Consider the following 24,125-nt stretch of genomic DNA (forward strand, 5'->3'; position numbering starts at 1 on the left):
ATGAGCGGGTACTTGAGCGCTTCTGATTTGTTGTAGATACGCCGGTTTAGTCTCTGAAATCTTACACAGTATACACGCCCTCTGAGTGATGCTTGGTGTGTCTTAAATGTCCACAGGGTGTGTGTCCCCGCCTCGAGGAAGTTGTGTGTAATGAGGAACAGCTTGGCCAGTCCCTGCAGGCTGTCAATCATAAACTGACATCCCTGCAGGAAAAGATGTCCGCCTGTCAAGCTCAGAAAGAAAGCTCCGCTGCTCTGATCACTGACGCACCGGCTCTGGAGGTGAGGTCCATTAAGTCAAGTGACTTTGTGAATCATGAACAAGCTTTGTTACATTTTTGATTTCACATTCTTTAGGTATTGAATGTTGGGAAGAGAGTTTCTCAACATTAAGCCATCTGTATTGTATTTCTATTTATCTGTGTTTATCTGTCATTTTTTTAGGCTTTGTTACATGAAGTAACCGACGTAGAAAAATACCTTTCACAAATTGCAACACTCAAGGACACCATTACAGCCATTTCTACAGCTGAGGCCCAGGCCAGCTTCTCACAGGAAATCAGCAACCTGCAAAACCACCAGAGGGCGCTAGACAGCAGCATCAGAGAAAAACTGGCACTGCTAACAGAAAACTCACTTCCTGCTCACAACAAGACTTTAATAACTCGGCAAGAGAACATTGAACCATTGCAGACGGACACTATCTTAACCCAGGACTCACAATTTCCAGCTATTGGCAAAGACACTCCGGAAGAAATCAAATCAACACACTGTGTCACAACTCTAGTTGGATCCCAAGCGACAGAACTAGACCACTTCCCCCTTTCTACCCCTGGAAATGTGTCTGAACATCTCGCAGCACAATCGGTTACAGGTGCTCAAGAACAAGAGACGCAGTTAGGTGTAACACAGAAGAAAGTGTTTACCATAGTGTTGGACATGGAGCCACACCACATGCAGGGAAATGACAGTGTTGGCACAGCACAATCTGAGACATTGACAACAGTTACTGGTGCTCAAGAAAAGAGGGAATCCTGTGAGGATATCAGTGTGAGTCCAGCTAAAGTGTTTACAATAGTGCTGGACATGGAGATGCCTGACTTCCAGCCACTGGACAACATACACATGTCAAGTACTCTTGAGAATAAGTCCAGAGTCTCTTCAAGATTAATGAGTCCTGAATCAGATGAAACAGACTTCCATTATTTAAAGAGCCATGCATCAAATGAGCCTCAAGTGGAGGACACCCTGACCCCAATTGTGTCAAAGGCAATGGAGGATTCTACAAGTGCCAAAGTATCATGCAAAGAAAAGTCACAAACTCATCAATTAATGCAAAATGAGGTGTTGAATCCCTCCAAATCATGCGGTGTTGTAACTGAATGTGAGCTCACAGGTGCACACGCAGCAGAAACAACATGTCCGGATGTGAAACAAGAAGACACGACAACATTTTGTCACGTTGAGAAGCAAACAATGAACTCAGTCTCGTCCGCGGTGGAGGGAGAAGCCTTACCTGACAAACAAATACCTGCTGCAGACATTAAACAGCTGACTGCTGCTGACACTGCTCAGAGCGCAGGTACAGGACAGTGTGAGAGGGTAGAGGGAGGGAACACAGGAGGAGAGACAAATCCTGAACAACCCCAGGGCAACGTTTTCGAAGTGCCAAAAAGACGATACAAAGCTATGCTGCTGTTTGAAGGAAGTGAATGGAAGGTACCTGCATCGCTGGAGGACACAGAGGGGACACAGGGACAGGTAGATGTCATATTAAACGTTTTTTACGAGCCACAAACCCTGTGTAGCGCACATTATCACACGAGGGGGATTATAGCGGCTTTCCATGACAGCAGCTTTATCAATGCACTAGCTAATTGTCAGAAAATTGTCGGACTACATGCCAATCATTTAGAAATCATCCAAAGTAAGCTGAGATCTTAAAGTGTTGTTTTAACCCCTTCCACATACAAGTAAACATTAGTTTGTGTGATAAATCATGATGAATCACAGATGTATGATTGTGATTAAGGATATTCAATTTGTATTATTTTCGATTGACCTATCACTCAGTATTTCTCCCCCCTGCTGATTTGATAGTGGTCACTCGATATCTGTAGAGACAGTTCGGTTACCTCAAGTACAAGCCAAAGTGCTCAAAGGAATTTAAGAATTTCTCAGTGGGACATCCTGTCATTATTGTGAGTAATGGCACAGGGACCCTTCCCTTTGAAAGAACAGACATTTTTTTCTCCAGGATCGATGTTGAGGGTCGTAAAATATTCCCCCAAACATTTGTTATTAAGAAACCATATATTTAGTTTCCCTAATTTGACTGCTGATTAGATTTATTGCAATGGGGTGACTCAATTTGCTTTTTGTTTGAACAGCAGCTTCCCAATTAAAGTGATCATGATTCAGAGGACAGTTACAATAAAATATATAATAAAAAAAAAAAATACCAATAATTTGAGTTCACTTATTCTTAATTTATTTAGCTAATTTTCCAAAATCAAAAAAAATACAAATGACTTGATGTTAACATTGCTCGATATTCATTAACATATTTTCATAATTTGTACCTCCATGAACGTCAACTAACAGTTGGTACATTGGTCATATTCACCTAAATATTGACACTGCTTTTGAGAAGGAAACAGTATGACATATTCCTCCTTGTGCTCTTTTCCCCCTGAGCAAATCAGAAACCTGCTGCAAGTGTTTTCAAATGCTCTTCCCGCTCTACCTGAACCCTCCTCTCAGACACACTGTGGTCATGCCTAAAGTATTTCCCAGGACACCTCCCCCGTTGTAGATACCTTGCTGCTTGTGTCATGTTTTGTAGCCCGTCCTCTCTATCAGAGTTATAAAAGATCACTTGTATCTTTAGAGAAACAGGGGAGGAAGCACTTTATAGATTAAGAGACTTGGTGATTCTCCCTCGGGGCAGACTGCTCCCACCCAGGCACATTCTTCTGTTAACTGTACTGACTCGCCGAGCTACCGGCTACATTGTAATATTTACCACTGCAGGGACAGGGAAACAGCTCTGTTATTATCTGTGGACAAACACAAGGAAGCAGGAGGCTAACATGTGACACCACCCCTGTCTTCTGTGTCTGTCGCTGCAGATGGAGGACAGCATGGACCCTGAGAGGACAGCTGGGGGGGCGACAGGTGAATCAGCAGAGTCCTTCAAACCCAAGTCCACCATGCAGGATGTTTTGTCAGAGATCCAGAGCTTGGTGGAAAAAAGTAACATAATAAATGTGAGTATTAACTTTTTTTTATTTTCCTTTTTGTCACGGCTTGCTGCACATTTCTCAGTTAGAGTTTCTGGAGGCTTGTTATGTTGCTTAACTGTTTGTCAATAAACTGATTTGTTGAAGTCAGATCTTATGTGTATATACAAATCTGAATTGATTTGGTTTTAGAAGTTTGTGTGAAAAACAGGTTATTTTGTTAGGTTAGTGGCACTGGTGTGTTTCCTGTAGTTGCACACATTACTTGTAATAAGTATAACAATGAAAATCCTCATTCAGTTTTTAAGCATTTGAGTTTCTGATTTTCAGCATAGCTGCAAAGTGATCAAAAGTGTCCAGACAGGCCAAGAAGTGTTATCTGTGAAGCAGGGGACAGATAAGAGCGGCAGTGTTATGATGGATGATTGTGTATATTCCCTTGATGCTGCTGATCCACAGGATGAACCAACGAGCTACAATAACTTCCTGCAGGGTCATTAGTGGGAATAATTACTCACAAAATACACAGTCAGTATACATACACAGTCTCTCCCTTACACTAACACAGGCTGACTCATTTTTTGATGCCAAGGGTGATAGTGTTTAATTTGAGATAGATTATTTATCATATTGACAAGTATAACTTTAAAAAGAGAGAACTTAAAGTGGACCTATCATGCTATATTTGAATAATATAGTATAGGACCACACCTATATAAGGCATATTTATACTTTTTCTTTTCAAAATACCAAACAGATCATGCATTTTAGCCATGCCTCATTTTGCTCAATTTGACATTTTTTAGCTCTGTTTTTGCAAGGGCAGATTCAGTGAGAACAGCACCATCTACAGGCCTGGCATATGTACTACAGCGTCTCCAGCGCTTTCGAACGGCAATGGCCGTGGCTGTCTCCTCCTGATTGGTGGAGTTGGCCCAATAGCCGTAGTGCCACTGTCCTGACGTCAGGACAGTGTTCAAATCTGGATCAGTTTTTATCAGATCCGTTGCAGCCCCTTTTTTAGAGATTTGGGTATGGAGGAAAATAGAGAGGGTTGTGTTTTCTGACACTTGGTGAGTTCCCTGGAACACCGGGGACACATATTCATGTATAAAAGACGTACAAAAGTGCATTTTGCATGATAGGTCCCCTTTAAAGTAAATCAAACAATCTAAGCTTGAAACAGAAAATATATGACTTTTATTATCATTTGAATCACTTTCAAAGCTATAATACAAAACATTTCCTAGTTACAGTTTTCAAATGAGGTTTGGACTGTTTATTTTTGTTAGATGTATACATACATGGATTATAACATTTTCTACACCATAAGATCAAGATCAATCAATCATGAAAATATTCTGTAGATTAACTAGCATACATTATTCTTAACTTTTTCTTCGTGAATAATTTGCCAAATATTTTCACTTTGTTTGATATTATAGCGAGACCCACACATTGATTTGAATTGGTACCTGAAGTCCTCTCCTGGTGAACCAGAGATCCGATTGGTACGAACTGTTCAAAAGGTTCTGGCATGCCGCTATCAACCAGCACAACTCGATGTCCACACGATGACCGAACAGCTGCAGGAGGCAGAGGTATGCACGTCTGTTAAGCCCTTTCCCTCATTTATTTCTAGATAAAGTATCACGTGATCTTATCTGATGTCTGTTCTCTCCGCTATAGGACTACATGTGCCGTGTGCAGGAGCAAGTTGCTACTATGAAAAGCATGCGCAGTGCGGGTATTTGTGACCCTGAAGCCCTGAAAAGAGTGGAAGGGCAGTGGAGCGCTGCCCTGCTCGACGCCTCCGCCACAGTGCAGGTCAAAGCAGCTCAGCTGGACCAGGTCCAACAGTACCACAAACAGATGAGGATCACCAGAGCTTTCCTGGAGGTTGTAGCAGCTGAGAAGGACAACATGGCCTTGTGAGTAATTGTTTGATTTAAAAGTGAGCATTAACTCTACATAGGCAAGGCAAGGCAAGGCAAGTTTATTTATATAGCACCTTTCAACACAAGGCAATTCAAAGTGCTTTACAAAAATGGAAGACATTAAGAAAATGGCATTTAAAATCAGTCATTAAAAAGAAAAGATAATAAAATAAACATTAAAAGAAAAAATACATGGATAAAAGTTACAGTGCAGTTTAAGATATGAATAGTTCAATTAAAAGCAGCGGCAAAAAGAAAAGTTTTCAGCCAGGATTTAAAAGTAGTAAGAGTTGCAGCGGACCTGCAGGTTTCTGGTGGTTTGTTCCAGATATTTGGAGCATAATAACTGAACGCTGCTTCTCCATGTTTAGTTCTGACTCTGGGGACAGAAAGCTGACCAGTCCCTGAAGACCTGAGAGTTCTGGGTGGTTCATAATTTAGCAGTAGGTCAGACATGTATTTTGGGCCTAAACCATTCAAAGCTTTATAAACCAGCAGCAATATTTTGAAATCTATTCTTTGACACACAGGAAGCCAGTGTAAGGACTTCAGAACAGGAGTGATGTGATCCACTTTATTAGTGTTACATACAATCCTGTTTGTTTGTGTACCACTTACAATACATTTTCTTTTGTTGTGTTTTTTTCCCTCAGAGGCTCTCTGGGCAGCAGTGCCCTTCAAGCGGACAGACTCAACGCCCTGCTTCAAACCATGGTGAAGAAAAGAGACATAATGGAAGCGCTCCTCCAGTTGAGTAGCCAATTTTCGGTCCATTTGAGCGACGCTGAGAGTTCGGGTGCTCTTTCAGCCCAGCTCGGAGATGTCCAGGAGGAATGGAAGCTTTTAGAAGGAAGCATCCAAAGAGCTCTTCAACATGCCTCCAGCTCCACCTCTCAGTCCTCGCTTTTATTACAAGAGGCCGAACAGCTTAAAGCCAACCTGGAAGCTCTTGGGGAATCCAGCTTTCAAAGCCATGACAACAAAAGCGCTTTAGAAGTTGTTTGTCTGACAACAGACCTTAAACTGTACAACCAGCTTTATGTGCACTTACAGTCCCAGGCAGACGCTCTGGTCCATTTCTCTCTGGGTCAGAAAGAGAAGGATGAGATCAAACGCAGTCTTCAGGAACTAGGGTCTTTGCTAAGTGTCACCAAAAGCAAGCTTAGCACTTCCTCAACCAGCAGTGGCGACGTTTCCTCCGCTAAGATCAGCAAGCAACTACAAGACTTGATCATTGGGGCCAAGCAGGCAGAAAACCACATCTCCATCGGGAAGAAGTTAGCCCTTTTCCCCGAGGAGGCCCGTATTCAGATTGTCGAGATGAAGAAATTTCAGACTGATATTTGGTTTAGAAGATCCAAGATGCAGGTGGAAGTTGAGCAGATTAAAGAGACACTCTCTGATAAGGAAAAGGACGAAAGTGACCAAGAGTTAAAGACAATAGAAGACCTCTATGAAGCCATCGCCGACAGCTTGGATCATGTTCTCGACACCATGAAGAAGAGTCTGCAGGAGAGGGAGAAACTGTTGAGCCAGCTTGCTAACATGGAAGCCTGGCTAGCACAAACACATGCCGAAAGAGACCCCTGCACCCATGTTGAGAATGTTTCAAAAGCTGACATCAGAAAGCTGGAGAGCAAGCTGAAAAGTCATACATTAGCCACAGTGGAGATAGAGAGCCAACTTCAAGACGTAGGAGCAATGGCAGACAGTTGCAGGGAAATAGCTGTCGGGTTGAGTCCAGGAGAGAGCCGCTACCTCGTCAACAGGATGTCAGGACTCCGCACAGAGTTAGAGGGATTGCTAGCTCATGAAAAGGCAGCGTGCTGGGAACTAGAAGAGCTGATTCATGAGCGAACCACTTCGGATGAAGAGCTATCAACTATCCAGGCCAGTTTAAAGCAAATATCCACAGATTTGGAGCAGCAAAGATTCCCTTTAACCCAGGAAACCCTCACAACATGCGCACATTTGAAGCACATGCTAATAGAGCATCAGTGTCAAGTACAGGAGCTGCAGCACTGTCAGGAGGCCAGGAGATGTTCGCTGCTGTGTACCATAGGGGAACTGCAAGACCAGTGCAAAGCTCTTAGTGTTAATGCCATTGAGCAAGACAAATATCTGCACCTCAGGAGACAAATGGAGGAATCCAGGGACATCGCCGAAGAGCAAATCCAGCGTGCCAAAGATAAGACGATCAGTGTGGGTGAGAGGGTCAGACTCTGCCAAACACTCTTGGTTGAACTTCCTTTGGTGAAGACACAGTGTCAGGAAGCAGCAGACCAGTTGGAGGCCATAGCTCAGGAGTTGTACCCGTCGGAGTATGATTCAGAGAAGCAGAGGATCCGCAGCACTGTGGAAACTTTAGTCTCCTGGGAGCATTCGGTCGCAGATGATATCAAAAACCTTGAGGGCAAGCTTCTGTTAGGTCTGCGGTTCTCCTCCGAGCTTCCCGCCTTAATAGAGCTCTTCCTGACAACACGAGACGAGTTGCAGGGAGCCGAACCGGTAACTCCAGATGAGAAAGCCATAGATATTGCACTTAGAAGGAACTGGATTATTTGGAGAAATATGGAGTCTGGGATGAGGGTGTTGGGAGGTCTGGGGCGGAAAAAAAAAGTGAACCTGAAGCGCTACAAGGAACTTTACTCTCTTAGGGAGGCAGCCATGCAAGAGTGCCACTTAAGAATGGTAAGCTTAAATGTTCATCCATTGAAAATTATACTTGTGTGTGTTTTTTCTCTAAACTGTGCTTGATCGTGTACCATGTATCCAACAGGAGAGTTTATGCCAGGCGAGAGAATCCTTGAAAGATTACCAGTGGGCGGCTCAGGGAGCAATAGGCTTCCTTCATAATGCAGAGGCCACTTTCCTATCAGCCCCTGGAGGCTTTCTGGACTGCACTGAGGAGCAAAGGCAGACTCACCAGGCTCTGGAGGCTCTTGAGGACGGATTTCAGGCTCACATCTGCCACCTTGTGGAGCTGGTGCCCCAACAGCCCTGCCTGTCCCGCCCAAAGACGGAGCAGCTCCACATCTGCATCGTCAGTCAGCTGTTGGTGGGACGAGCCATACTGGAGGCCCAAGCTCAGCTCAGGCTGGAGTCCTTGCAGAGGTACTGATCGCTCTTGATTCATTGAAGTGTGTCATTATGTCTCAGTTTTTTTTAAGTAAAACAACTAAAAGACACTTTTCTCACAGGTGTGAAATTAGACAGCAAAGCCACAGAAAGTGCCATGAAGACATACGTCAGCGCCTCTCAGGATTCGAAGCCAAGCTTTCAGAATGTGCTGCAGAACAAGTCACGTCATATGACAAATGTGTGGCCCAACAAAGAGAAGCAAAGGTAGGTTTGATGCAGTGGTATATTTCTGGTAATGTTCTCTAAATGGATTTGTTCACATATTGGATCTTCTCAAACCTTGCATAACATAGATTTACACATATACATTTTCAAAATACAGCACTGTTTACAACCAAATACCAGCAATAAAAAAAGGAAAACTGACTATTTTCCATTGACCAACAAGAAATAATAAAGAAAAAACATAGCATGACAGGAATACCATACTTAATGACATACATAGTCATAGTGGGAAAGAACATACAAAATAGTATATATAATAAAAAAATAAAAATAAACTTAAAGTGGACCTATCATGCTACTGTATATTTGAATAATATAGTGTAGGACCATACCTATATACAGTAAGGCATATTTATACTTTTTTTTTTCAAAATACCAAACAGATCATGCATTTTAGCCATGCCTCATTTCGCTCAATTTGAAAAATGTTAGCTCTGTTTTTGCAAGGGCAGATTCTGTGAGAACAGCACCATCTACAGGCCTGGCATATGTACTACAGCGTCTCCAGCGCTTTCGAACGGCAATGGCCGTGGCTGTCTCCTCCTGATTGGTGGAGTTGGCCCAATAGCCGTAGCGCCACCGTCCTGACGTCAGGACAGTGTTCAAATCTGGATCTGTTTTTATCAGATCCGTTGCAGCCCCTTTTTTAGAGATTTGGGTATGGAGGAAAATAGAGAGGGTTGTGTTTTCTGACACTTGGTGAGTTCCCTGGAACACCGGGGACACATATTCATGTATAAAAGACGTACAAAAGTGCATTTTGCATGATAGGTCCCCTTTAAAGGGTGCAGCCACCCAGCCTTTTTTTGACATGTAATAGGAGGACTGCCTGATTCAAACTTACATCTTCACTTCATTTCATCCCTACACAAAGCTCTTGATGGAAGGTCTCCGCAGCCTGGCAGGGAAGATAGAAGAGCTGAGAGCCGGGTGTCCGATGCAGGGCTGTGGAGTCGGAAAGGACGGCGAGCTTAGCGCCCTCTGGAGGCGCTGGGTGTCATTACGCCGTGGGGTCGGCCTCCTCATGGCACACACAGAACAGAAAGGAGAGGAATGGAAGGACATCACTACAAGTGTGAGTTCTAGCTTCAACATTTTTATTTTGAACTATTTGTATACTAATATGATCTAATGTACCTTAATATATATAAATGGAAGTGAAATTCAACATGTTTTTCATGTGGGCGGTCTTACATAAATGAAACTTTCTATTAGAGCCAGTCTCAAAATTCCCACTTCACTTAGAAAAGGTTTACTATTTTAAGTGCCTTTCAATGTTTTCTTAAACAAACCCGTATAGGATATATATATAAATATATTGAGGATTAAATTAAATGTTCTACAGATGGAGCAGTGTTGCAGCTCTTTGGCCGGTCTCCAGGCTGACGTTCCTGACTCCTCCACTGTGAACTTCACTGAGGAGGAGCCTCTGGAGCTCCTGGCCCAGGCGGAGATGCACCAGACTGGGCTGGAGCAGGAGCAGCAGGCCTTAGCCTCCCTGGAGCACCGACTGGAGCACGCACTCAGCCTATCCAGCTCCCAGGTGCCCATCAGCCCTGGACCTGTGGGCAAAACACTAGTGAAGATCCAAGAGAATGTCAGGAGGTGGGGTTTGTTCAACACACATGTGGATAGTACTCACTTGTTGATGTCAGAGATGCTGAGATGATTGCCATCACTTCAGTCACATGCTTTTATCACATGGCAATACTTATTGATGTATGATGTTGTATAAATGTTTTTATAATTTTTATGGTATGACGTTTGTATTTTGTGTGTGTCTTTGCGTTTGTTTGCTTTGTACAGCCCTTCGAGGCATTTCTTGTGATTTGGGGCTATAATAAATGTTGATTTGATTTATGATACTGTTCTCCACAGCTTGAAGGAGAGAAACCAGCTGGTGGTCGCTGCAGCAAAGGCAGAGGAGAAAGAGAGAGAGCACCTCCAGGAGGAGATAGGAGAGGTGGCCCAACACATGTTCGCCCTTCTTCCCTCGCTGGAAGACTGTTCGAATCCCAGCAGACAACAGGTCAGATACTTTTTCTGTGCGTTGGAGTGCAAGCTTGAAATTGGTGTATAAGATGTTTGTGAAAAAATGCTGGAGTGACTCAAAAGCAAAAAATATGCCATTTTCATCTGAGCAAAAACATTGAACTAGACAGATGTAACGTCTTTCAATCTATTTTAATTGAATATGTCTGTTATGATGAAATAGTTGAAGTTCTTATAATGAAATAAAGTATAATTTTAATGTATGTAAGATCAATTCTTAAATGTCAGGAACTGCTTTGAAGTGTCAGTGTGAATTTTTTCACAGGTCTTTTTTGTCAAATCCACATGTAGCTTCCATAATTAGATTTAAGGCCATTAGTGGTCTTTTCAAGTGGACATGGTCTATACTGTCTTTTATGTGAGAAATGTGCAATACAGTAAATGGTTTAATGCCTGATAACTTTTTCAGAGCATAGTTAACTTGTTAGGGGCTGCTTTAAGCTTACATTCAACCTTTAACTGGAACATTATTTAAACAAATTTGGAGGAAAGCTTAACTTTTAACCCTGCCTTTCTCTATGTTTTATATTTCCTGACCTTCTGAATTGTATTATCTTGCATTTCAACTCTGACAGGAGCTCAGACAGGATTTGTCCTCCCAGAAAACCAAACTCCAGTCTATCACGGCCGGTGTGCAGAGCCGGTACGCTGAGATACCGGCTGATATCAGCAGACGCTTGCAAGAAGTCCAGCTGTCGATTCAAAGAGAGGAGGAGAAGGTAAATGGCACCAGGAATTCATTTGTTATTAATGTCCCATGAACTGTTTCCTCCAAAAACATCTAACGTCTTTTTTTTTTATCTGTGCATGGTCATTCCACAGCTCATGGAGACGAGCGACCCAGTCCGTAAGCTGGCTAGAGAAGCAGCGGGGTTAGGATCTAGTCTGGAGAAAGTGAATGTGTTACTGGAGCAAAAGAGTCCAACAGTCAAAGAAGCTCAAAATGTGCTCAAGGTAAGTTACTGTACATAAACCTGTTTTATTTTAAGTTAAGAGTTGAAACATGTTTTCAGATTCTTCATAAATGTCTTGAAAATGTGTGAATTTATGTATCTTTTTAAATCAATCTTTACCATTTGATAACATACCACTATTCTTTTTTTATCTGAACAGTTATCACAACTCACCCTCTAATAGTACCGTTAGCTTTGTTAGCTATTGTGTAAATGTGTGCAGACAAGATGAAACTGCAGTGTAGGAAGCTTGCAAAAAAAACTGACCACTTACACAAAATGACAGATAATCACAGTACACGACTAAATTCAGTCTGCTCACTTCTTATAAAGTGAACTAAAACACTCTTATAACAATAATTACATGGTCCCTTCAAAGCCCCTACATACTTTTCACTGTTTGTCCTGCAGCATGCTTGGGATGTGCTGGACGCCTGGCACAGCCGCCTGATGCTGCTGGAGAGCAAAGTGCAGGATCTTGCAGAGGAGGATCCGGATCAAACCCACCTGCTGTTTGACCAACTCACACAACCACTGCAGCTGTACCAAGACACAGTGCAGAGGACCGAGCAACGCACCGCCTTCCTCAACAAGGTCAGACATACTGTGGTATATTTATAGGTATTTCATGCAGAAAAAGTGGTGATGTGAAGTCACGAACACCACAGGAATCATGACTAATTAAGTTATTAAAATGCACACAAATGTACAATATGGAAATGTTTAAAAAGCTTCCATTATGCTTCCTTATATTTTCTGTGCTCCTTTGTCAGATCCCGGCCTGTCTGCAGGAGTTTGAAGACATTCTGTACAGCGCCACCTGCTGGTTAGACGAGGCCCAGTCATGGCTCAGTTCTTCCTGCTCCTTCACTACAGCGAGAGGCCTCCAGAACCATGCAAACTCCCTGCAGGTCAGTCACAGCTAGTAACGAGCAAAAACACACAAAAAAAACTCTGATCATTTTTACCAGACATTTCCACATGTTTATTTTTTTTAAAAATATTTTCTTTTTTATTTGCATAAAAAGTCAACAGTTACAAACCATCTTACATTTTATATTTTTGGGGGAAATTCAACAAAACAAATAATACAAATCACGCATGCAGACAAACGAACATGAAGAGACTGAAACACAACAACAATCAAAACTGTGTGTAGCAGAGAGGGGGGTTACATTACAAATAGAGTTTTTAGTTGAAGTCCGATCTATACGGTTTTACAAACTCAATCCACCCCTTCCAACGCTTGTCAAATGTGTCTTGAGCCTCAGAGCAAATGTACATTTTTCCATATCAAAAATCTCGTCCATCACATTAAACCAGTCTGCTAGAGTAGGTGGTACTTGGCCTAACCACTTTTTCATTATGGCTTTTTTACTGGCGACTAGCATTATTTTAAACATGTACATTTTACATGTTGTGGCGTCCTACCCAGGTACAGTATTTCCACATGTTTCATGTTGGTGACGACCATCATTTTAAATCCTAAACTGCAGCTTGTGCTGGACGACTCTGAGAGGATCCGACACACCCTGCAGAACTTCAGGCCGGCCCTGGAGGAGATCTCTGCTGTGTGCGACATCAGCGCCCACGAGGAGAGGGTGAACCACAATGACCAACAAGTCCACACAATGCAGTGCAGGATCCTGGAGCCGCTGGACCAGCTGCTGCAGACTGCGGTGGTAAGATTTCATATTCAAGATTCAAAGGTTTTATTGTCATATGCACAAAGCTACAGTGTAGAAATGGCAATGAAATTCTTCTGACCTGAGCTCCTCCAACAATGCAACATATATAATAAAACACATTACATGTCACTTGTTAGACGCTTTTATTCAAAGCGACTTACATACTCAATACTGTGGGCAATCCCCACAGGAGCAATTTGGGGTGAAGTGTTTTGCCCAGGGACACAACGACATGCTGACTGCAGTGGGGTTTGAACCTGTGCTCCCCTAATCTGAACACCAACGCTCTAATCCACTGCGCCACACGCCTCCTTACAAATACAAAAATACAAAATAAAAAGTAGTGCACAAAGTCTTTATACATGTCAATAGAATATGGGATATGTACAAGAACACAGTATGAAATTAAATAATGTAAATTAAGACAAAATTAAATACGGATTTATTAATGAGAAGGATTTCAGGGTGTAAGAGACCAAAACTGGCATTGAGCTTACTGTAATAGCTACTTCAATTGAGGCAGATTAACAGATCAAAGTGTGGCCACATTTTGAGATCTAATATGAAGCTGATTAAACAGATGGGAAGAGGAAAAGACATTTAATCAGTTACACTTCGAAAATGATTTGCCTTTTATCGACACAACCGTTTTCTAGGCCTTAAGGTGTAGCATGTGAGAAACTTGTGCACGCTTGATAATTATAAGATACTGTTCTTATTTAATACCTGGCAATATTTCCTTCAGGTGGTGGAGGCGATAGAAGCAGAGCTTAAGACCATGGAGAAGAACGTCCCGAAGATCCAAGCAATTTTATCCTCTGTGGACAACTCCGACATAACTCTGACGGAGCATCTCCAAAACCGACAGGTGATACAATTCCCCTAATACAGCATAAGATATATCTAAATCTGTCTCAATGATACAAATAGTGTTCTTATAGTTTAAGAACATCAGTTAGACTCGACCCATATGAGGTCCCCCAACTTGCCAAGTAAACACATTTTTGTAATGAGAAAATGGTGAAGTGAATTCTGCATTTTCTTAAATAAAGGTATCTTTTAAATTCAAGATGACTGTAAGTTTTAAACCAAATGTAACCTTTTTATTTCTGTTTGAACCTGCAGGTGATCCTGGCCAATATGCAGTCGATGCAGAGGACGTTGGAGGAGATGGAGACATGCAAAGGAGAGCTTCCCCTCCCACAGGGAGCGGGGGGGAGCCTGCTGGTTTTCTCCAGAGCCAGACATCTGCTGCAGCCGCTGGAGGAGCTCGAACATCTCACCCAGCAGCAAGTAACTCTGCTGGAGGTACAGCAGGAAGTCTGAATGTCTTTATACATAGTCAAATCATTGATTTGATTTGAAAAGTATAGGTTAGATAAAAGGTATTTCATGAATGCTTGCAACGACAGAACTTTGTTTGCTGGTATAATTCACATAGATCTGTCAATTAAAGGGGACCTATCATGCAAAATGCACTTGTGTACGTCTTTTATACATGAATATGTGTCCCCGGTGTTCCAGGGAACTCACCAAGTGTCAGAAAACACAACCCTCTCTATTTTCCTCCATACCCAAATCTCTAAAAAAGGGGCTGCAACGGATCTGATAAAAACTGATCCAGATTTGAACACTGTCCTGACGTCAGGACGGTGGCGCTACGGCTATTGGGCCAACTCCACCAATCAGGAGGAGACAGCCACGGCCATTGCCGTTCGAAAGCGCTGGAGACGCTGTAGTACATATGCCAGGCCTCTAGATGGTGCTGTTCTCACTGAATCAGCCCTTACAAAAACAGAGCTAAACATTTTCAAATTGAGCGAAATGAGGCATGGCTAAAATGCATGATCTGTTTGGTATTTTGAAAAAAGTATAAATATGCCTTATATAGGTATGGTCCTACACTATATTATTCAAATATAGCATGATAGGTCCACTTTAAATGAAGCAATCGAGGATGTTTTGTTAACAATAGAGGACTAAAGCCAGTTTGTATCTTACATGTTTTGTTAGTGCGACAAGTGTGCAGATCTTGGTCTTTCATCGATTTTTTTTCTTGATGTCTTGTTTTCTAACATAGAACCGGATCAAGGAGGAAGAAACCTGTAAGGATCTTGGCATCAACACAGTCTCTGATGCTACTGAAGAAATGCAACAGCCATACAGGTTTTCACAAAGAGGCCTATTCCAGGTAATGATAACCACAATCATAATGAATCATCAGCTAAAACATTAACACCAGTGTGACTGTTGAAATGAAGTGTTGGAATGATCTTCTAATCAAACCAATCATGTCTTCTCTAATCATGTTATGCTAACCACTTTTTAAAATCAAAAGAAATGAAAGCAACACTCGCCAAGTCCTTGTGATTTCTCAAAGGAAGTCAGGCTTGTTGATTAACATTTGAACTTGTCTCCCTAAAACATGCAAGATCTATTTCACCAGGCTGTAAGGCAGGCTCAAATCAAATTGTTTGTTTTTTGGGGATTATTTCTATAATTGTCGAACTATACAAACCAGGGGTGGCAAACTCAAGGCCCGGGGGCCAAATCCGGCCCGTGACTTCATGTTATGTGGCCAGCAAGAGCTTCCAAAGAATATTATACGTTTATTATACGCTTACATGCCGATTTACAGAAGCACGTTGCCCATAAACTACATGTCCCACAATGCATCTCATTTTGTGACATGCGCACTGAAGAGACTTGCAATTATTTCCCCATGACTTCTGCTTTCAGACGTAGTTAATTATTAAGTTATTACCCTATCCGATAATAATCCAATGCAGAGGCAATAATGTCATATAATACATTATTTTATATATATGATATATTTATATATGTATATATCGTGTATATATATGTATATATAGGAGGCGTGTGGCGCAGTGTATAGAGCGTTAGTGTTTGGATCAGGGGATCACAGGTTCAAACCCCACTGCAGTCAGCATGTCGTTGTGTCCCTGGGCAAGACACTTCACCCCAAATTGCTCCTGTGGGGATTGTCCACAGTATTGAGTATGTAAGTCGCTTTGGATAAAAGCGTTTAACAAGTAACATGTAATGTATATTTATATAGTCTTAAAAGTTACAACCGGCCCTTTGAGTGCAACCATAATGCTAATGTGGCCCGCGATGAAATTGAGTTTGACACCCCTGATACAAACCATATAAGTGGCAAACTAGATATATATTTTACATGCCATACAAAACCATCTTCCGGACTCAGTGTAGTCATCTTTCGGATGTCTGTAGAAAGACATTGAGGTGGTTAAAGAACTGCACATAGCAATTTAAAAAAAAAAGTATTTGTCTTTGAAAGAAGAGAAAACATTTTATATTTGTTATGAATCTTCCTCAAGAAATGAACAGTTCTGTTCTCTATTTCGAAACAAATGTGTTCACTAAATAAACACGCATTCCTCCGTCAAGCCCTATTCTTGTTATACAGTATACTGTCGTTTTAGCACCGGAGTTACTCCATTAGTACTCACAATCTCATTCAACATATGATGAAAAGCTGAGTGATAGTTAATACAGTAGAAATGAAGACATGTTCGTTTGGATCCTGAATCTCTTCCGTTCCCGATATCGACCCTAACACAACATCAAGGAAGAGTTACATTTAGAAGTATTGAGGAACGTGAAGTCATTAGAAAGACAAGTTATTGGTACATCTTCCTTAAAAATAACAGTTTTGATCATTTCATCCACCCTGATACTATAAGCAGGAGATGTTTGTGGTGTCTAATTCAGAGGAAGAGGAGGATGATGATGAAAACGAGAGTTGTCACTCGTCGTCCTCTGACACACTAACATGCAGTATTCCAGAGGTAAACCTTAGATATGGTCACAGCTCAGGAGAGCATGCTTTCTGGGAATCTCTTCACTTTAAGCTTCATTCCAAAGTGTCACATTAACAGTTTAAAAACTAACAGTATCATCAAAAAAATCTGAATTTGAAAGATCCTAAAAAGTCTATACATTTAAAACATAGGAATATTAACAATGTGAATACTCATTCTATGTGTTTTGGAATGAAACATCTCGGGCTCCTTCTGCTTGTATTTTTCCCCCTTTAATTATATTTTGATGCACACAATAATTTTTTATTTGAAAATTGCTTCTGTTTTCTTTGGGTGATTTTGGCATGTTTTTGCATGTTTAAATGGTGAGTCGTCTAATATCACTGTCAGAGGCAGCTGCTTGACACGTGTTGCTCCTCAGAAACCTTTCCTTTCATGCACGCACACACACACACACGCACACACACACACACACACACACACACACACACACACACACACACACACACACACACACACGCACACACACACACACACGCACAAGCACACGCACACACACGCACACATACAAACACAATGAAAAAAGCCTGTATGTGTGTGTGTAAATGGACCATTTGTATAATAATATAATTCATGTGCTAGGACCCAGAGGAAACACTCAACCTCTCAGATGTTCAAACTGAGGATATCGCTGAAAGGAAGCCACTGTCAGCAGTAAAGGTAACGCATATTTTTTGCTTCAGAGATTGGACTTGTTTGATGAGTGCTTTGGACATTTAGCACATTTGTTTTGAATGCTAACATTACTTTTTACGCAGTATGACAGGGTGTCCGCGGGGTCTTAAAAAGTATTAAAAGTTGATAAATCAATTTTGTGAAAATTAACGCTATTAAAAAGTATTAAACGCCATTTCCCAAGGTATTACATTTTGTAGCTTGTTTTCAATAAGTATATAAATTGTCCAAAGAGGTTGTATTCTACAGTTTGCCTGAATGTAATCATTGCGTAGGTGTGTAGTGTGATTCTGTGTAGTTTATTTATGGCATCCCGTTGGGTTTGACGTCATCTGAACAGGACATCGCACGCTCACTGCTTGATAGCGCGCGAAGGTCCGTTTACGCCGGTTGTTAAACAACATCGTTATGGGGAAATGCAAGTTTGCGTCCAAATGGTTGGAAGATAAGGAGGAAGGACAATCAATACTGTATATAGTCAATGTGAGGTAAAGTGTGTCGCCAATGTAACCGGTTAAAACTCAAAGTGGCGATGAGGTCTTAAAATGTATGGAAAGGGTCTTAAAAAAGGTCTTAAAAGATCTTACATTTGACTTCAGGATTCCTGCATATACCCTGTATGATGAGAGATTATAACATGTCTTTATCTACTGACTATTTTAGAGACTAGTCATTGACATCTACATCTTGATTAATCCTTCTTTCAGGCAGTGGAGAGTTTGGCTGCTCAGTTTTCTTCTGAAGTGGAGCCGAGCACAAACGTTGCTGAAGCTGGACTTATATCTGTGAAGCCCGGACTTCATATAAAAGACTCTGGATCACAAAGTGTTGAAACTGAATCAATAACAATGGATTACAAAGCATTGAGTCTTGTAACTGTCACAGCTGAGCCTCTCTTGGCTGCACCGGATCAACGTGGATCACCAGGACATGAAACCCTTGTCGCTGACACTCACGGAAAGTCTATTCAGTCCGAAGCTGCGGTGGAAGACACGAGACTGATTCCTGCAAGACCAAGAACTCCATTCACTGCCACAAGAGCATCTGATGAGTCTTTAGAGGGAGAAGAAGAACATCCGTCTTTGACCACAGCTCCTGAGCAAGATCTGGTAAATGTCTCCGAAATAAATGAGACGCTTACTTGTTTCTACAATTCATACATTCAAAAAAGGAAAAATATTATCAACCCATCAATGACACACAGCTTGAAAATGATTGCTAAAAAATGATTGTTTACTTTTATTAGTCTTGAATCAACAGTGCTTATTTCATTTCCTTGTTTCTCTCCAATGCTCAGGGTACTCTTAATGTATCAAGGGGGCAAAGTGAAGTCAGCACCAGTCATAGTGGTTTGTTGGAAGAATCCAAACCAGCCCAGGAGTCATCTGAGGAGCCGATCAGGTAAAAGACCCAGTGCCAATAAAATGAATAGATGACTTAAGAGTTGTACAAAGCACATAGCAGACCATATACTCAGGCATACTGTGTTCTCTTTGGTTCTCAGCTTGGCTGCAGATGAAGACATGGAGCAGCTGAGGTGGAGTACACTTCATACCCAGATCTCTCAAAAACTGACCACTTTGAAAAAAGTTAAAGAGGAGCATCAAATCAGCTCAGAGGACACGGTGACCCATGCAAAGGTAACAGAGAACAGAAATATGCTTTGATTGGATATTTTTCAGCATGTATCACAATTCTGTAAGGTACAAAAAGTGTGTGCATACATCTTCCATTGATGTTTTAACTCCTTGTCCAATTATTCCTCCATGCTTACTTTCTGTTTTCCATCACTACTAATTCCTGTTTTTTTTGTTTAGGACTCAGAGAGGGAGATAATATCAACAGGGTCGTCCTCTGCTGTTCTCCAGAGGACACATGAGTCCATCACCGTGCTGAGACAAATAGTACGTACACCAGTAGTCTGACTTACAGGATATAGATGATAGGTCTGGCTATGTAGGAATAGCACAACAGTGCTGGACTATGGTGATTTGATTGATATGAATGCACCTGCCAATTGCCTGGTCAAGTTAGATGCTGCGTATCACAGTGCACTGAGATTTGTGACAAACTGTAAAGCATTAACCCATCACTGTACCCTGTATGCAAGGGCTGGTCTGCCTTCACTAACTGTACGGAGGCTCAGTCACTGGTACATTTTTATATATAAAGCCATGTTAGGGAAACTTCCATCCTACATCTGCTCCCTGATCTCACGGCGAATTGTAAGTGGCTACTGCCTGAGATCGCATGCTGTGGTTTTATTAAATGTGCCAACTGCTAGGACTGTTTTAGGGAAGATAGCATTTACAGTAGATGCGCAGCTCCACTGTCTTGGAATAGTCTGCAATTAAAATGGAAACTGAGCAATCTGGTGCCACTAAATGTTTTTAAAGCTCGGTTGGATGCTACTCAATCGGATGCTGTTGGTACCTGTTCATGTGGATAGTTATGTAAATTGTAATCCCTGTAATGATGCTGTATGATGTCCTTTTTGTTGTTCTGTTTATGTTTTAATGTTTCATGTGGAACCTACTTGAGCAGGTCTCCCTTGAAAAAGAGATCAATAATCTCAATGGGATACACCTGGATAAATAAAGGTTTGAAATGAAATGAGTAACAGATGATAAATCTTAGCATACATGTTTGTAACTACTCCAGATGTTTTTTTAGTAATCAATGATAACCTGACCAGGATCTTTGTCACTTATAAAATGGATATTAAAGAAATGCTTGTAGGTTAGTCTTGATATATTGAAAGGCATAAGGATGTTACTTCTTATAGTTGAACAAAACAGCACCACCATATTTAGAAGGTCTGAATCATATTCGTTTTCCATCTAATCATTTAGGTAAAGTAATATGACATTGATGATATGTGTGTTTGGTTGTTTTCCAGGTGAGCTCTCCAGGTGTTAGTGAGGAGTTGTACGAGGCGGCACGAAGGGTCCTCCTCTGTCTGGACGCTTTGACCGACCTTCTGTTAACTCCTGCTGAAGAAGACCCTCAGCTGAGGCTGCTACAGCAGGAGGTGAGAGCCTATCACTGTACCAAAGAACACAAATACAGTATAGGGATAGGGTTAACATACCTGCATTATGGTGGTGTAATATTTAAAATCTATTGTGTTGAAAACATTGGACAGACTGATTTTCATCTCATTCTTGGTTCAAACCAAAACAATTTTTTTTTATTTCGTCAGATGTTAATTTGCAAAAAAGTAAAACCAGATAATTATCTTTGAACTTTTTCTATGTTTTTGACTCATTTCCTACATAGTGTGTATCAACCGAGCTGGCGACTCTGTCTGAGCTGTTGGGTAAAGTGGAGTCAGAGAGCAAACCATTAAAGGAGAAACCAGAAGCTCTGCGCTGTTTGAGCTCCCTTCAGGACGGTCTGCACACGGCCCAGCTGCTCCTCACCTCCTCACACCATCTCATTGAACATCTGGGACACACACACCAGCATCAGGTTTGAAATATTACTAACAAATAGTCCACCAATACATAATGTTTCACAGCCTCCTGTTATAATATCTATTAATCACACACATTTTACTGTATGGTTTGTTGAGATACAAATGGTTCTGGAAAAAAACTAAGTCACACATTTCTACTGCCATGTATCACTACATTTGAAATAGTCAATTACAAATTATGCATTTCTATAAATTACACAACAGTATAGAAAGTACTTAAATTGGCATATTAATCGTTAAGTTCATAATAATAATAATAATAATAATAATAATAATATAAAACTGACTAATAATACTTTATTTTCTAATCAAAATTAGAATTTTTGACTTTTGCTTGTAATAATGCATTTTGTCATATTGGTACTTTTACAAAAGGGAAATATATTCTGCTGTTTACAACAACAACCACAACAACACAAAGTATGTTTTGTCCCATAGGTGCCCGCCTCCAACCAGCTGTGTATTTTGGACGAGTTTGAACTGGGACAAAGTGAGATGTTCCCCAGCATACAGGATGCTCCCAGCTTAGAGGTAACCACTGCTTTTATTTATTTTCCTACAGTATGTTCATGTATCATAATTGGAAAGCCTTTAAAGGTGGGGTAGGTAAGTTTGAGAAACCGGCTCGAGATACACTTTTTGTTATATTCCATGGAATGCTCTTAACATCCCGATAGCAATGAATATCTCAAGTGCTTTGACAAAAAATCCATTAAAAAGAAATTCATCTGTGGAAGCCGTAATACTGTAAAAAGCACGACCAATCATCTGAGCCGGCCCGTCTAAAATAACTGGATGGCCTACCTGCCTGTCAGCCTTCCATCTGTGCACAAACTTATCTCGTGCCCTCATTGGTCATGTGCGCGTTCGTGTGTGTTGGAGGAGGGGCTCTGTAAGGAAGTGGCAGATTTTTTCCGGCTGTGTATTTTCAAATTCTAGCGCACTCAAGCTGGTTTCTCCAAAATTACCTACCCCACCTTTAAAGGCCATAGCTGCCACGTTATGATTTCTTCTTAAAATATGAAAAGAAGTTGACTTAAATAGTTAATTTATTCTCTGTCAAAGCGTCTTTGAGTTTCTAGAAAAGCGCTATACAAGTCTCATGTATTATTATTATTATTATTATTATTATTAATGACCCGCTGTGGGTGCCAGAATGAATATTACAATCTAATATCAAAGTAGGACTGATGCATCATCTGTGTTTCAAAAGTTGTATTTCTTCTTTAAACCTTATGCTTCTCCTGTATCTCTCAGCAGTGTGTGTTGGGCCGACATCTGAGGGAGAGTCCGGGGGAAAAAGTGAAGCTGCAGCAAGCTTCCCGCTCCTTGCTTCAGGGGATAACTCGCCTCCTGGAACTGGGTGAAGAATGCATAACAGGAGGGCAGAGGAGCCAGGTTCACAACTGCAGCCCACTTCAAGCGCTCCTCTGCAGAGACAAGGTACCTCATTGCGCTTTGAGAAACTTCTAAAAACTTGGGCACTTTCCCAAGAGAGTGTGCAGGCCCTTTGATGGTTTTCAAAGAGACTTACAGTGTAAAACAACTCATTATAGACTTTTAAAAACACATATTCAGGCCTCAGTCCCCCTCTGCTTTCCCTCCTCTTAATTAGTTTTGTATCAGATCTTATTTCACTTCACTTCTGTCATTAATCTGCTCTCTCGGTGATCCAGAAGCTCCTGCGAGTCCTCAGGTCTCAGTTGGCCTTCGTGCAGCATCTCTTCCAACGTGAGCCAGGAGCGCTCCGGTGTCAGGAGGATGAGCGGGTCCAGCTGGTAGTCAGAGCCACAGCTTTGCAGCATCAGGCTCTGGAACAGGAAGTGGCCTCTCAAAGGACCATCCAGGTCTGTAGTGAACATTTGCTGAGGCTATATGAATTCATACATAAACAAATGTACATTTTCTTTTGGAACCAATGGGAAAAGTGTCTTGTGTTTGGTGTTTGTGCTCACAAATCAAATGTTAAAGTTATTGTGTGGGTTTGTGGTTGGACCTGCTGCAGGAGTGGACCCGGTGGGAGGATAATTGTCGCAGACTGGGCGAGCTGCTGGATGATGTCGAAGTTTTTATCAGCAGTGGGGAACCAGAGGGAGACGACGAGAGGTTAGCACAGCAGAGACAAGAGGCCTGCCAGGTAAGCCCTATCATTCTGCTCACTGATGTATTTTGTATGTTGTCTCATCACATTCTCTCTCTCTATTTTCTTTATTATTTAATCAGCCTGTAGAGAACATGACAGAACTAATGCATGTATGGTTTAATTGCATGGTGAGAGAAGGAAGCAGAGTGAGGGCAAGGGAGGAAACTTTTCCAAATTGGATAAAACAATAGTTTAACTGACTTAAAACGTAACATGTCGCTATTAAGTATTTTGTGTTGATACAGTTTAAGCTATATATGAGTTTATTTTGAGCAAAAGATCACCTTTAAACAAGTCTTTGAGTTTTTGATTTTGAGCAACTGATACTTCTAAAGTTTACTGGGAAAGCTTGGGTACTCTTAACTTAAACAAAATATCAAAAATAAGCTAAACTATAGTATCACTAACATCTCATAAGCTTTATCCATTGTAATAAAAATCACATCAAATACAAGCATTGCTTCAGCGTTAACTAAAATGCCAGTTACCAGTTTTTGTGTGAAACTCTTAGCATGGGTTTCTTTCTTGAAAGAATACAAATAATAACGATGTGATTTTTCTTAGTTTCGTCTTCTTTTCACGACTCATGCTCCATTTACACCCAATTTTCTCTACTTAACATCACAGTCAGTCCATGCTGTTTCTTCAAATGTCAGCACAGAATTGGCTTCTCAAAAGAATCGCATGGCGTTTGATGTAAACTCAACCTAAGCACTCTTCTCTTTT

General features: G+C 41.3%; 1 protein-coding gene across 12 annotated transcripts in view; it reads left to right on the forward strand.

Moving 5' to 3' along the window:
* The window catches only part of LOC117487026 (nesprin-2), an 82,573-nt gene that overhangs the window by 24,636 nt on the left and 33,812 nt on the right, over nt 1-24,125 (forward strand). For 9 of the 12 annotated variants that reach the window (XM_034135674.1, XM_034135679.1, XM_034135682.1 and 6 more), the window contains 31 exons: nt 117-281; nt 444-1,760; nt 3,131-3,268; nt 4,687-4,842; nt 4,931-5,172; nt 5,832-7,869; nt 7,958-8,292; nt 8,379-8,523; nt 9,419-9,619; nt 9,890-10,149; nt 10,423-10,573; nt 11,172-11,315; nt 11,419-11,550; nt 11,961-12,143; nt 12,323-12,460; nt 13,046-13,231; nt 13,983-14,105; nt 14,363-14,545; nt 15,318-15,428; nt 16,966-17,070; nt 17,686-17,763; nt 18,486-18,887; nt 19,076-19,179; nt 19,283-19,418; nt 19,596-19,682; nt 20,678-20,809; nt 21,058-21,249; nt 21,695-21,787; nt 22,514-22,699; nt 22,933-23,103; nt 23,262-23,393. In XM_034135674.1, coding sequence (XP_033991565.1) covers nt 117-281; nt 444-1,760; nt 3,131-3,268; nt 4,687-4,842; nt 4,931-5,172; nt 5,832-7,869; nt 7,958-8,292; nt 8,379-8,523; nt 9,419-9,619; nt 9,890-10,149; nt 10,423-10,573; nt 11,172-11,315; nt 11,419-11,550; nt 11,961-12,143; nt 12,323-12,460; nt 13,046-13,231; nt 13,983-14,105; nt 14,363-14,545; nt 15,318-15,428; nt 16,966-17,070; nt 17,686-17,763; nt 18,486-18,887; nt 19,076-19,179; nt 19,283-19,418; nt 19,596-19,682; nt 20,678-20,809; nt 21,058-21,249; nt 21,695-21,787; nt 22,514-22,699; nt 22,933-23,103; nt 23,262-23,393 — 8,166 coding nt within the window. The remainder of the gene's footprint in view (nt 1-116; nt 282-443; nt 1,761-3,130; nt 3,269-4,686; nt 4,843-4,930; nt 5,173-5,831; nt 7,870-7,957; nt 8,293-8,378; nt 8,524-9,418; nt 9,620-9,889; nt 10,150-10,422; nt 10,574-11,171; nt 11,316-11,418; nt 11,551-11,960; nt 12,144-12,322; nt 12,461-13,045; nt 13,232-13,982; nt 14,106-14,362; nt 14,546-15,317; nt 15,429-16,965; nt 17,071-17,685; nt 17,764-18,485; nt 18,888-19,075; nt 19,180-19,282; nt 19,419-19,595; nt 19,683-20,677; nt 20,810-21,057; nt 21,250-21,694; nt 21,788-22,513; nt 22,700-22,932; nt 23,104-23,261; nt 23,394-24,125) is intronic. The other 3 variants (XM_034135677.1, XM_034135676.1, XM_034135684.1) reach the window with 3 other exon arrangements.

This window comes from Trematomus bernacchii, unplaced genomic scaffold (assembly GCF_902827165.1).
Source record: "Trematomus bernacchii unplaced genomic scaffold, fTreBer1.1, whole genome shotgun sequence".
Taxonomy (NCBI): domain Eukaryota; kingdom Metazoa; phylum Chordata; class Actinopteri; order Perciformes; family Nototheniidae; genus Trematomus; species Trematomus bernacchii.